Genomic DNA, 12,899 nt, shown 5'->3' on the forward strand with positions numbered 1-12,899 from the left:
AATCCTGGCTTTGCATCTTACTACCTGTGGCATCTTGGGCAGGTCACTGCACCCCTTGTGCCCACAGTTTCCTCATCTATAAAATGAGGTGCATGGATGAACTACAGAACCTCCCTCAAAGGGTCCTCCCAACTGTAAAGGGTCCTTTCTAACTCTCTGGTCACCTGTACACCTTCAAGAACAGAGTTGGGTGCGTGGGTTCTGGGCAAACCAGATGCCTAGATCCCCTCTTGCCACTGCCTACCTACACAAGTACTTAGGACAGCTTATATTGGCCAGCTGTACAAGACTCTGGACCATCTTCACTAGCCGGCCTTTGCATGACTTCCTTTCAGGCTTCCTCCATTCCAGCCAAACTGGGTGACTTAGTGCTCCCTTATCTCACCATGTCCTCTCTTGCTTCCCTCACTTTGCTTGCACTACCTAATAACCCTCTTTAACCCCCAGTCACAAAGTTCTGTGTATCCCCATCCTGTCCTTCTTTCAAGAACCAGGTCAGATGGCACATTTTCCATGTGCATCTTCTTAAATTTCACAGCACTTCAGTATTCATACTCTAACTTGCATTACAGTTATTTTTGCATGCATCTCATTGAGTCTCCCCACCCCACATGCTAGACTATAAGTTCCTTGAAGGCAAACACTAGGTTTTATTCATGTATGAATCCACAGCATAGCATCTAGCATGGCTACCTTTCAAAGAGCAGGAATTTAATAAATGTTTGCTGAATATACTTATAATTCCTCAAGTAAAGCAGCATTACACACACGTGGTGCCTTGTTTATAGTATCTGTTCTACTCACAAGTTTTTCATTTGTTAGTATGTTGATATCTCTTTAAGGATTGTATTTCTTCTGATGGCTTACATTTTATGAATATAGGTCTCCATTGTCAATAATTATCGAGCTACCACGGCCCTGTAGTGTTTAATGGGATAGATGAGGTGACTTCGCAGAGGGAGAAAGGGTACACACATCAGTGTCATTCTAGAATGGTTTAAACCTTGAGGCAGGGCAATGGGCTCTGGGCCTCTGCAGGTCTCTCCCTGCCCTGCCCCACCCTCCCATCCTCTGATTGAAATGTCAAGCAGAATAGACCCACCTACCTGTGATTTCAAAAGTGATGGATAAGAGGGGTGCAGCACTAGCCTTCGACGGGCTCTGAGACTGACTTTCTGAAATAACAGGGAAATAGCAGCATAAGCAAAGACGTGTGTGCAAAGCGGCTTGGGGAACAGGCACAGCAAGTGACATCGGCACAGAAAAGGCTACAGTGTGGACAATGATCAGTTGATGCCCTTCATGAATGGAGGTGCCCTTGTTCTAATCTGGCCCCTGCCTTCCTCAGCACTGGGGGAAGCAGCAGTAGCGCCCCCTTACTCTCTGAGGTCACACAGTACTTTACCCCCCACATCCTTGTTCTGAGTGGGATGTGGGGAATGCCTCCTCTGGAGGGCCTCTTCCTTACGCTGCATAGAAGCACCAGGGCTCTACCTCTGGGGCATTCATGAGACACACAGAGCCTTTTTCTATCTGGATCATAGGGACATCTCCAATGGAGCTGCAGTAACGAGGCTTTCTTTTTCCCTCATTCAGAGCTCTCAGAAGAACCTTCTCCTCTTCATGCAAACAGATTCAAGTTACATCTTAATCAGCTCTGGGGAACCTACTCAGAGCGCCACCTCTCCCTGAGATACTTTGCTAAGCACCAATTTCACACTAGCCCAGGCCTGTAGTAGCGTGCTCATAGGCTGCTCGCGGGGCCCTATGTAGGCATCAGGCAGAGCCAGGAGCTGTCCAAGGTTCTGGCTAGCTCCTCTCCAGAGGGGAGAGGCCAGCCTTAAACTCTATGGCAGAAGGGTCTCCCATTTGCTCACCTGAAGCTGGGCTGGAAAGGCTGCCAGGGCAGGAAGAGCATTGCAAGGAGCTGGCAGTGGGAGAAGGAGATGCGACACCAGCTGCAGTGGGAGCCATCTTCCTGCTGCTACTGCGGTTGCAGCCTGCATCCGGCTGCATCAGTACGCTTCTGCTGAGGCTTAGTGACTCAGGGAGAATAGCAAACATCCGGGACAGTGCCCCTGCAGACCCAGCTGGGGCGCCAAAAGCGCAGTATCCCTGGCTGGCTTGCTGCTTTAGGCGTATACCAAGAGGGGCGTTGCCCACATCTGTGCTGGGCAAGTCTGCAGGGGTGGGGTGTGGGGGACAGTGCAGCCACCCGTGTACACATGGCATCCACTTCCATTTCCCGGGTGTGATCTGGGCTGCAATGGGCTTGGCTGTGTGCTGCACTGTGGCAGATGGCCTAAGAGATGCCACTTGTGACCATAAGGGCAGCCTGAGTTCCTTTGATTGAATGTATAATCGGTGAACTAAGGGCTTGTTTTTTGGAAACTGCTGAGTCACAAGTAGAAGCCAGACATGACAGCATCTCTGCTGCAGTCTGACTCCTCAGCAGTAAACATCTTTCGTTGTTGTTGTTCAGTCATTTTAGTCATGTCTGACTCTGTGACCCCTAAGGGAGTGCTTGCTATTTTCTTCTCCAGGTCATTTTGCAAAGGAGGAAACTGAGGTGAGTAGTGACTTGACCAGGGTCACACAGCTAGTAGAGGCTAGATTTGAACTAAGGAAGATGAATCTTCCTGACTCCAAGCCTGGCACTCTATCCACTGTACCACCCAGCTGCCCAGTAAACACCTTTAGACAGTGTTAATCCCTTCAAATAATGACTAAAAAAACCCCAAGGCTACTTCAAATGTCCCATTAAGGAAGGCAGGCTGTCTTTGGGGCCCTCCTCTACCTGCTTCCCTGCAGATTAGGATTCTCTGACTTTAAAATTTCCCCTGGGATTGATCAATCAGTCAACAATAATTTATTCTGCACTTGCTACATGCTAGACACTGGGCTAAGTGCCAAGAATATAAACAGGAGTAGAACAAGTCAGCTCCTGCCCTGGAGGAGTTTATGTTCTAAAGGATAAGGATGTGACTTTTTTCAGCTGACTACTTAAAAAATGCCTGGCTTTATTTTCACTTGAGGAATTCATGTTCTGCCCATCTTCATCTGCCCTGCTTTCTGTCTACTTCTGCTGACCTGGAAGTTCAGCTTTCCCAGGGGATTTGGAGATCAGGGACATACCATGTACATGCACATGACAATAGTTCCTGCTGGGAAATTTTCGATGGAACTCATACAAGTATAAACATTGCTAGCTTTTCCCCCTAAATCACCAAAAACTTTCAGAAAGCATCAAATATTCCTGTGAGGTTTGTATCAGGTTTAGTACCTAGGCAGCTGGTGGTTGGAGGACTGGATATGGAGTCAAGTAGAGCTGAATTCAAATCCTGATTCAGACACCTACTAGTTAGCTATGCGACCCCAGGCAAGTTGCTTAGTACATCTTGATTTGAGTTCCTTTATCTGTGAAATGGGGATAATAATAGCATCTATCCTGCAAGGCAGTTGTAAGGATCAAATGTAAAGGACTTTTATAAATTCTAGCTACTGTTACTTAGAGACAGTCTTGATGTTTTCATTGAAAAGACACAAATTTCCACAAGATAAGTCATATCACATACTAACAGCATCAATATTCATTTTATTTGGCTTTTGTTCTACATATGGACATTTAAACTGACATTTATTCTAACCCAAAATATATTTTAATAGAAGCACGCAAACAATTTTCTCTCTTGCACCTTATCTGGGGGAAGATATTTGTTTTAATGTGATTCCAGATAAAAATTTCCAAAGCCTTCAGGAACTTTGCTAAGAAAGTCCTTTGGCAAAAATGCCCAACATGACCATAAAAATCTGCAAGAGAAGCTTAGTTGACCAACCCTATCTCAAAAACATGAAGCTTGTCAGATAGGCTCCAGCTACATTTTTGCAATAATGACACGGCACCAATATGTATACTTAGTTAATTTTTCAACTCATAAAATCATGCCTTAAATACATCGGGCTCTAAATTTGTCTCTAGGGTCTTAGGAAATGAGTAAATGGAAAAGAGAAGGAAAGATCTATCCCTGGTAGAACTTCTTGAAGGCCTTGCCATGGTATGTGAAGACAACTGACACATTGTGTCGTGTAGATTGGACGCCACCAAGGACCAACCTTATGGAGTCCTGGAGAGATAGACTTACCAAAGGGACAAAGGAGGGGGTGCATACCGATAGTCACAGTTTTGGGGACTATAGGCAATCCCAACATCAAAGTTAAGAGTGTTTCTCACACATTTAGAAAGCCTGCATGGTACAGAGTTTTGTGGTAAGAAATTAAAATGCATAGATATGAAACGAATATACACTGTATGGGAGATGGCATGTCCAATGTGGTTAAATGGTCATTCTTGATGTGAAGAATACCTGGGTTCTAGTCTTGCCAGTGACACACACTGGATGTGTCACCCTGGGCAAGTCACTTAGCTGCTCAGTGCCTCAACTCTTTAAGATTGTAAATTAATTTCCATATAAGAAATTCCCTTAAACAAAAATAAAGCAACAATAATGTGGACTTTCAGGGTGATTCTGGGAGAGGAAAGAAGTCTTTTGTCAACTAAAAAATGTTGCTGTTATTTTAGTGAAGGACCTGGGATTTCTCTGTGTCCCATGAGGTAGGCAGGGTCTCTCCAACATACTAAGGCTGCACCCAGATGTTTGATTCTAGCTACCTGAAAAAGTATTGCTGGAACCTGGACTAACTGGTTGAGACTGAGAGGAAATAATAAGAGGCTGGGGACTTCTCATCTTTCCTTATGGGAAAAAGTGGGTATAGCAACTTTTCTGAGATTCTTCTCTTTTTATCTCTTTTTCACAAGAGCAACTGTTCTTAGCATGAAGAGGAAAGGCCAAGGACCTATCTGGCAAAATGGTGACCCACATGGAACATCAGTGCCTGTAGCTGGTCCATTTTGATGATTCCATACAGTGATTTTCCTTCACTCTCAGCTTAGGTTGTGGGTTACCTGTGGTTGCATGGCTATGTTTCACAACTGGTTTACATCCAATTCTCTAAGGTGAATGTACCCTAAATCAGAACCAGAAATGGGGAGGTGTTTTCATCCCAGTAATCTTAACATCTAATTCACTGTTTTCTCCATTTTCTTTAGGAAGTGCAGTCTAGCATCTCTGGACCCAAATGTGAAGCTGTGAATCCCCAGGTCCTCCAACATAGAGACCACCAAAGGGCTTCTGTGACTGAACTCAGACCTCCTCTGAGAACTGTTCAAGGGCAAGAGGAGCCCGGCATCCTGGGAAGTGCAAAAAAGCATGTGCACTTGAGCATACAGGAGACCCGGATGACTGATAATCTCATTTGCTGCTCCTATGATCTGGGCGTAGACTCAGACCACACACATTCTTAATGACTCCTGCTCACATGCTTCTAGATGGAGTTACTTCCATCCACTCTCTCTGTACAGCTGTCTTGCTCATTGTCTGACTTTATTGGCATTGTGAGGCAGCTAAGGAGGAAGCCAAGGTTTATATCTATTCCTCTGGGACCTGAGTTTCTCAGAGCCACAAATAGAGATTTTTCAATCAGGACTGCTGCCTCTGGAAAGTCTATTTGGACAGTGTGATCATAAAAGTGGGATCAAGATTTGTCCTTTGCATCTTTGAGTCCTCAGTACTGAACACAATGCCTTGTAAACAGTAGGCACTCAAAAAATGCTTCTTTCATTGCATTAGGTTGTCAAATTTTGCATTTGAGTTTTATTGACTAGTAGAGATAGTTGGTCATGACCCTCAAGACTTACGGATAATGAATTTTGTTTTTTTTCAATAATTATATTTAAGGGCTTATACTTGACTTTAAAAGTATATACAATTTCACTTGATACTTTTCCTTTCATATAACTAAATTTCCAGCCGAGTGGCTCTCTGATGCTACAGCATGGCTTGGAGGTGAGCCTGGCTAGCTTAGCACTCAAGATGTGGCATGACCTACCATCTGGAAAGCCTTTGGGTCCAGGCCAAGTGAAGACGGTAAGTCCTTTATCCTTGGACCAGCTGGGCAATGCTTGGAGAGATATTACTCACAAGAAGTTTGGCTCCCAAGGGTTGGTGGTTATTTTTGGGAATGGAAGTTTATGAAGCCTGCATACTGAGTAGGGGATTTTAACCTGGGATCCATAGAGTTTTTTAAAAAATTATTTTGAGAACTATATTTCAGTATAATTGGCCTCCTTTATAATCCTATGTGTCTTATGTCGTCCATTTAAAATCACAGTTCTCAGAAGGGGACCACTGGCTTCACCAGATGTACAGATGGGTCCAGGGTACAGCTTCTTCCAAAGTTAAGAATTCTTGGTATAAAGGGTATTGCCTCTCTCATCAGGGGGCTAGCCAACTCCAGAAACCCACTAGCATTTGTTAAGCACCTACTTTGTGTCAGGGAGAGTACTAAGTGCTAGGGAGACAAAAAGGGGCAAAAATTTCCACTGCCTGCAAGAAACTTGTATTCCAATGGAGGAGATAACATGGATACAAGTAGGTGAATATGAGATACAGGCAGAGGAGCAGGAAGCCAAGGACATGGCTCAGCTGAAGGACTGAAGAAGGAAATAGTCTACTTTGTGCAGACTCCTCTTCAATCACATGAGAAACTACAGGCTTAGAGATCACCTAAGAGCATCACTTGTTTATATCTTATAATATATCTTTACCTATTTCAACATGCCGAGGACTTAAGTTGCCCCCAACTATGTATCCAGCCTTATCATGCAGACTGTAGGTGCATCAAATTGACCTTTCTGCTGTTCCTCATGCAGGACATTCCATCCCCTATCCCCATGACTTTGCACCAGATGTCTTCTATGCTTGAAGTTCACTCCCTCCTCACCTCTTTCTTTTGAGATCCCTAGTGTCTCTAAGGCTTAGTTCAAGCACCATCTCCTATGGGAAACCTTGTCTATCTCTCTCAGCTACTCACATATGCTTTGCTTCCCCAAGAATTACTTGTATTTGTTTTGTACAGATTAGAGATTCTCTCTCTCTCTCCCCCCCCTCCCCTCTCTCCCTCCCTCCCTCTCTCCTTCCCTCCCTGCCTCTCTCCCTCCCTCCCTGCCTCTCTCCCTCCCTCTCTCCTTCCCTCCCTCCCCTCTCTCCCTCCTTTCCTCCCTCTCTCCCTCCATTTCCCTCCTTCCTTCTCTATACATACATATAGTGTCTTCTCAGACTAGACTTAAGAGGCAAGGATCATCTGACTTCTGTCTTTGAATATCCAACACCTAGCACAGCATATGGAACACAGTAGATGCTTAAGAGATACTTGTTAATTCACTAATTCTCTTTCATCAATGCTGGTCATCCCTTCACCAACCGAGACCACCACCCATCTACTACTTATATGATGGTTTTTGTGAGTTGCTGTTGCTGAAAAATGCCTCCCTTGCCTCCCACTTAGTGATGGGCCCTCCCAAGCTTAGACTGGCTGGTTCCCAGGGGATAGACAAGTAGCTGGTTGATGGCTTGCACTTGGAGCATTTTCAGGGTGCTAAGACCTGCTAGAGCACTGGTTCTGCTGGCACAGCCTACGAGCACAACAGGTCATCTTGGGGGGACCCAAAGATCTCTTGATGTTACAGTTGTATGTGTCGAAGCTGTATGTTGGTGAAGTTTTGTTTTCTAGAGCCACAGGTCTGAGCTTACCCCAAACACAGTGTCCAAGAGTCTCCCACCTCAGTTCTAGGAAGCTAGCAACATAGTCTCTAGAGAAGTTGCAGGAGGGTGGGACATCAACTTGGGAAGGTGCTGGTCAATGAATGCATTGCATTCAGTACACATAAGGGAATTTTACTTAAATTTAGCCCAACAATTAGCTTGTAATAAAGACATGAACGTGCTTCCATTAGAAAATGCTATAAAAGATTTTCAGTGTTTTGATTGACTGAATACCTAGGGCTGAGGGAACCTACCTTTCCCTTAGAAACACAAACAGTATTCACTGTGCTGTGGTGATCGTGGTCAAACAGGATATGTCAGGAATACTCCTCCACCCCAAGCAGTGTGGGCATGGTGGCACAGGAAGATTGAATGAAAAGGTCCATGATAAAAGGGGGTTGGGGGACATGGGATTTACCTTCTTTTTCCTTGAGTGTGTTCAAATAAGAGAGGAGGTTCTCATTGACTTGCACACAGTAGACCTCTCGTGTTTGGATTCCTCCTCCACATAGGGCAGTCTGATTCCCTCGTCTTTTGTCTTGTTGGCTGAGTAATGGGTCAACTCGACACTCAGTCCACTCTGTAGTTCTCCAGCCATACCTAAATCAAAGCAAATAGAAAGAGGAAGAGACAGCAGGTATCCCTGGCATTACTTCCTTGTTTGCTGGGAAGATTTAGCCAAATGTTTTCTAATCCCAACTGACCCTTACTTAGATAAAACACACAGTGCACCTGAATGTCAAATAATCTCTTCCTCTCCCTCTCCTCTCCATCTTCAGGTCTACAATAGCAATGGTCAAATTGAGTAAAATCCTGTGTTTAACAATCAATAAAGCTCATATATCAATACTTGGTGGCAAGAAAAATAGCACTGTTGCATGAGAAAACTTGAAATATGACATTTCACGAAACTAACCCCAGGCTTGCTCCTTCTTGACATTAACTTTCAAGCAAGCATGCAGAAGAAATGGTCAAAGTGAAAAGATCATATTCATCAAAACAAACGGTAACCATTGAAGGTAGAAAAGCAGATTTCCATCATCCATTTAATGATGGCCCTTGAAATGGCTCCTCCATATTTGAGAAAATTGTACTTGTGGGAAGGGGGAAAGAATTGTGACAATTTGAAAACAGGAAATTTTGGCACCAGCAAGCCGGCTTTTCAGAAGCATGGAGGCATCATTGCTGAGGGCTGGTGGAGGAGGATGAGCCAGCAGGGTTTGAATCAGGAGTTCATAAGCCAGGAGCCCTGAGATCCCAAGCTTGTGAAAGCAAAGCTATGTCACCAGCCCTGCCTAAATGGAGGCTTTCATGCACTCCCCAGGGAGCCATCACTGATGCTTCCAGAGATGGGAAGTTATGATATTTCTTTTCCTCCAGGAAAATTGATATTATGGTGTCCAAAAACTGGCTTGTGTATCATGATGGGCCTTTTAGATCAGATTCAAGTTTGGAATGGTGATGGCTTAAGTGCCATATTTGTGGTTCTATGAGGTCAGAAGGTTGCAGGGGTTCTTAGGTGTGCTGTCTACCTCTCCCTGTCTCCCTCTGAGCTCAGGAAGGTCTGACAGTCTAGTCTGACCTCACTCCACACCAGATGAAGTTTTGTTTTTCAGAGCCACAGGTCTGAGCTCACCCCAAACACGATGTCCAGGAGTCTCCCACTCAGCTCTAGGAAGCTAACAACATAATCTCTGGGAAAGTTGCAAGGGGGTGGGACATCAGCTTGGGAAAGTGCTGGTCAAAATAACAGGCAAAAATACAAACAAATCTCAGCTTTTTGAATGAGCCTACCTCCAGATCCTCCTGTTGAAAAGAAAAATGAGGAAGAACGAAACCTGGCCAATGTGGAGGACAACAATCACTATCTGGCACCAGAGTGCCTGGTACTTGATTATGGGCTCCAGGGTTCCCAGGGATAAGATATCATATCTTAAGGGTCTCCCCCTCCCCTTAGCCTTGCATGTCCCAGGTCATAAGACAGAAGAAAATTCCCAATCAGGCCAAGGGGACATACTGTTATCAATGATTTCCATCTGAACCTCCAGAGGGGTCTTAACCTTTCAGTACCTAAGGAGGATGGGTTGTTTGGTGCATGAGAACTATGTCCCATTCCTGTCCCAGTTCGTTCTGTCATCTATGGCCCAATGTCATCACAGCAGCAGGAATCTAGCATGTGCACGGCAATGCGAGCAGCACAGCTGAGTGGGGCTTCTCCTTCCAGCCACAAGGAGGCTGCCTCTGGGAGCTGGGCTTCCCCTGGTTATCCTTGCAATCAATCCACCTCACTCCTAACCATGAGTGGTCTGGGCGCATCTCTTTCAGAGAGTCCCCAGCCTCACCGATGTCTGAACTGCTGCTCCGAAGTCCAGGTCGGCAATCGAGATGCCATCGGTGGTGGTGTCTGCCAGGAAGCTCCACCACTGGAGCAGAAGGCCTCAGCCACAAGCACCCCATCCCCAGCCACCCCCCGGCCCCAACGGCCTGGTGTCTATTTTGAATATATCTGTATGTGCACCTTGTCTCCCTTGAGGCCAGGGATTTTCCCACTTTTGTCTCGGCATCTCCAGTGCCTGGCACAGAGCTGGTGCTCAATAAATGCTTGTGGATAGATTGAACAGAATCATTCATCTTACACCTACTTCTGTAGATCAGAGAAAGGGAAAGCTCAGAGGGAGCAGAGGGCCCCTCCAATTTACCTGCTGACACCTAGGGCCAGAGAAGCTAAGAGACTTGGCCCAGGTCACCCACGAAGTAAGACAATGGCAGATGTAAGATGGAAGTGTCAGACTGGGAGGCACGGGCACCTTGGTTAAAATCCTGATTCCGATACTGACTAGCTGTGATGATGGAGAAGTCGCATAACCTCCCTAGCGCTCTTTCTTCTGTCTGTAAAATTATATGCCTGTAGTATATCCCCTATAAGCTTGTTGGGAGGACTGCAGGAGAGGATGGGTGTAAAGTTCTTTGTGTAGTTAAAGCCCAATATGCACTCCAGCTGCTGTTGCTGTTCATTGCAGGGCTGAGACTAGAACCTTCTGGATCCCTGTACACCACTGAGAAAGCGCTGGGCTGAAACTAGAACCTTTGGGATCCCTACACACCACTGAGAAACAGCAGCTGCCCACACCCAGTTATAGCCAGATCTGAGAACAGAAGGAAGTCCTGGCTACTTCTATCTTGAGACAGTGGAGTGCAGTGGAAGAAACCTAGAATTATAAGTTAGGAGAGACGTAGGGCAGGGGTCTAGTGCTCCTCATGTGTGATGATCCCAGGCCAGTTAGTTCCTCTATGGACCTCAGTTTCTCTCCTGTGCAATAGGGATTACAATACTGACACTACTGCCCTCGTGGGGTGACAGTGGGGGAAATGTCAGACACCAGAACTACTCTCATTACTGCCCTTGTTCTCTAAAGAAGCCTTTGGCATCAAATGGACATGCAAGAGATGGAGAGGCTTCTGTCATTAAGAATAAATATCCGACCATTTCTCCCTCCAGAGGTTAACTGGTAAAATAAGCAGGTCTTTAGAGAGTACCAGATTTTTGGAAGTAATCATTGTTGCCCTGCCGGATGGAGCAGGATCTATAATTCCTGGCCATTTACTTACGTAGCACATGGTGCCACCCCATCTCTTTGGGTCAGGCAAGGCTCAATCTCCTCCAGGGCAGGGCAGTCTTGGTCACTGCCAATGGGAAACTGTTTGATGGTCCGTGTGCGGACACGATTCCCTTTGGGGGATGACGTATCAAAGCAGGTCTTGGAGCATGGACTCCATTCAGACCACTCAGACAGCTGGCACTCCTTGGTGAGCACGCAGGACTGGAAGGTGACAGGCAGCTTGTCTTGTTGGCAAAGGCTGTAAGAGAACATGAAGAGTCATCAAAAACCACCAACCAATTTGAATGGCCACCTTCATTATCCAGGAGCTGGCATTCCCTGGGAAACATCTGTGTCTCCTAAGAGGTACAACTCAGAAAACTGGTGGCAATTTGAAAGACGTGGGCAAGTCCTTAACATTCAGGGGCAGCACACTAAAATGCACAGTTTCCTGGGATCTAATTCGTTGTAGATATGACTCACTAACAAGAAACATGAAAGAACCAAAAGTAAGATGAGATAGAACTAAGGAGGAGCATCATTGTACATAGAGCCTTTTTCCAAACTTGACAGCGTCAAGGAGGGAGTTGGCAGTGCAATGGGTAGAGTGCTGGGCCTAGGGTCAGGAAGACCTGAGTTCAAATGCTGCCTTAGGCACTTACTAGCTGTGTGATTGTGGGCAAGTAGCTTAACTTTTTGTTTTTTGTCTTAGTCTCATCAACTGTAAATTGGAAAAAGTGATAGTACCTATGATGTCAGGTTGTTATGAGGATCAAATGAGATAATATTTGGACATTTAGTAGCATGCCTGGCACATAATCGGCATCATACAAATGCTTACTCCTCCCCCCTTCCTGTCATCTCCCATTATCTCCACCTTTGCTAAAGTCTCTTTTGAAGAGATAGCCTTTCTCACTAAGTCCAACTTTTCCACTTGGACCCTCATCATATAACCTTTGGGAAACTGACCCTCAATAATTCCCATTCTCTCTGTTATCTTTAGCTTCTTCACACACCACACACACGCACACACACACACACACACACACACACACACACACACACATACACACACACTCACTCACTTGATTCTACCATGCCCTCCAGCTATTGTCCTGATCTCTCTGTCTCTGTCTCTCTCTCTCTCTCTCTCTTTTTATAGCTACATGCATGGAAAAAAACCATCTTTCTTCATTGTCTCTACTTTCTCTCCCTCTCTTTTAAACCCTTTGAAGTCTGTCCTATCACCTCACCACTCAACTGAAATTGTTCTCTCCAAAGTAAGTAGTCTTTCAATTGTCAGGCCTAATGACCCTCTACTCAGGATTTATCCTGCCAGACCTCTTCAGGCTTTCATACTGCTGACCACTTTCTCCTCCTGGACACTTTTCCCTCTCTGGGCTTTGGTGACCCTGCTTTCTCTTGCCTTACCTCCTATGGATTTCATCTTTCCTTAGTCTTCTTTCCTAGATCCTCATGTTCCACTCGCTAACAATGGCTGTACTCCATGTCTCTGTCTTGAGGCTTTTTTGTTCTCTCCACACTCCTTCATTTTTTCTGATCAGCAATTATAGACTCAATTATCTGTGTGAAGGTGACTCCCAGATCTCTATATCCTGGCCTAGTCTGTCTTCTGAGA

At 45.4% G+C, this 12,899-nt stretch overlaps 1 protein-coding gene across 1 annotated transcript in view; it reads right to left on the minus strand.

Annotated features, from left to right (window-relative positions):
* THSD7A (thrombospondin type 1 domain containing 7A) overlaps positions 1-12,899 on the minus strand; it is a 329,937-nt gene that overhangs the window by 152,435 nt on the left and 164,603 nt on the right. Inside the window, exons 3-4 of the mRNA XM_021000020.2 lie at positions 11,271-11,519; positions 8,080-8,261 (exon numbers count right to left, since the gene is read on the minus strand). Of these exons, the coding sequence (XP_020855679.1) occupies positions 8,080-8,261; positions 11,271-11,519 (431 nt within the window). The remainder of the gene's footprint in view (positions 1-8,079; positions 8,262-11,270; positions 11,520-12,899) is intronic.

Source organism: Phascolarctos cinereus, unplaced genomic scaffold (genome assembly GCF_003287225.1).
Source record: "Phascolarctos cinereus isolate Bilbo 61053 unplaced genomic scaffold, phaCin_HiC Scaffold_1;HRSCAF=81, whole genome shotgun sequence".
In the NCBI taxonomy this organism is placed as follows: Eukaryota; Metazoa; Chordata; class Mammalia; order Diprotodontia; family Phascolarctidae; genus Phascolarctos; species Phascolarctos cinereus.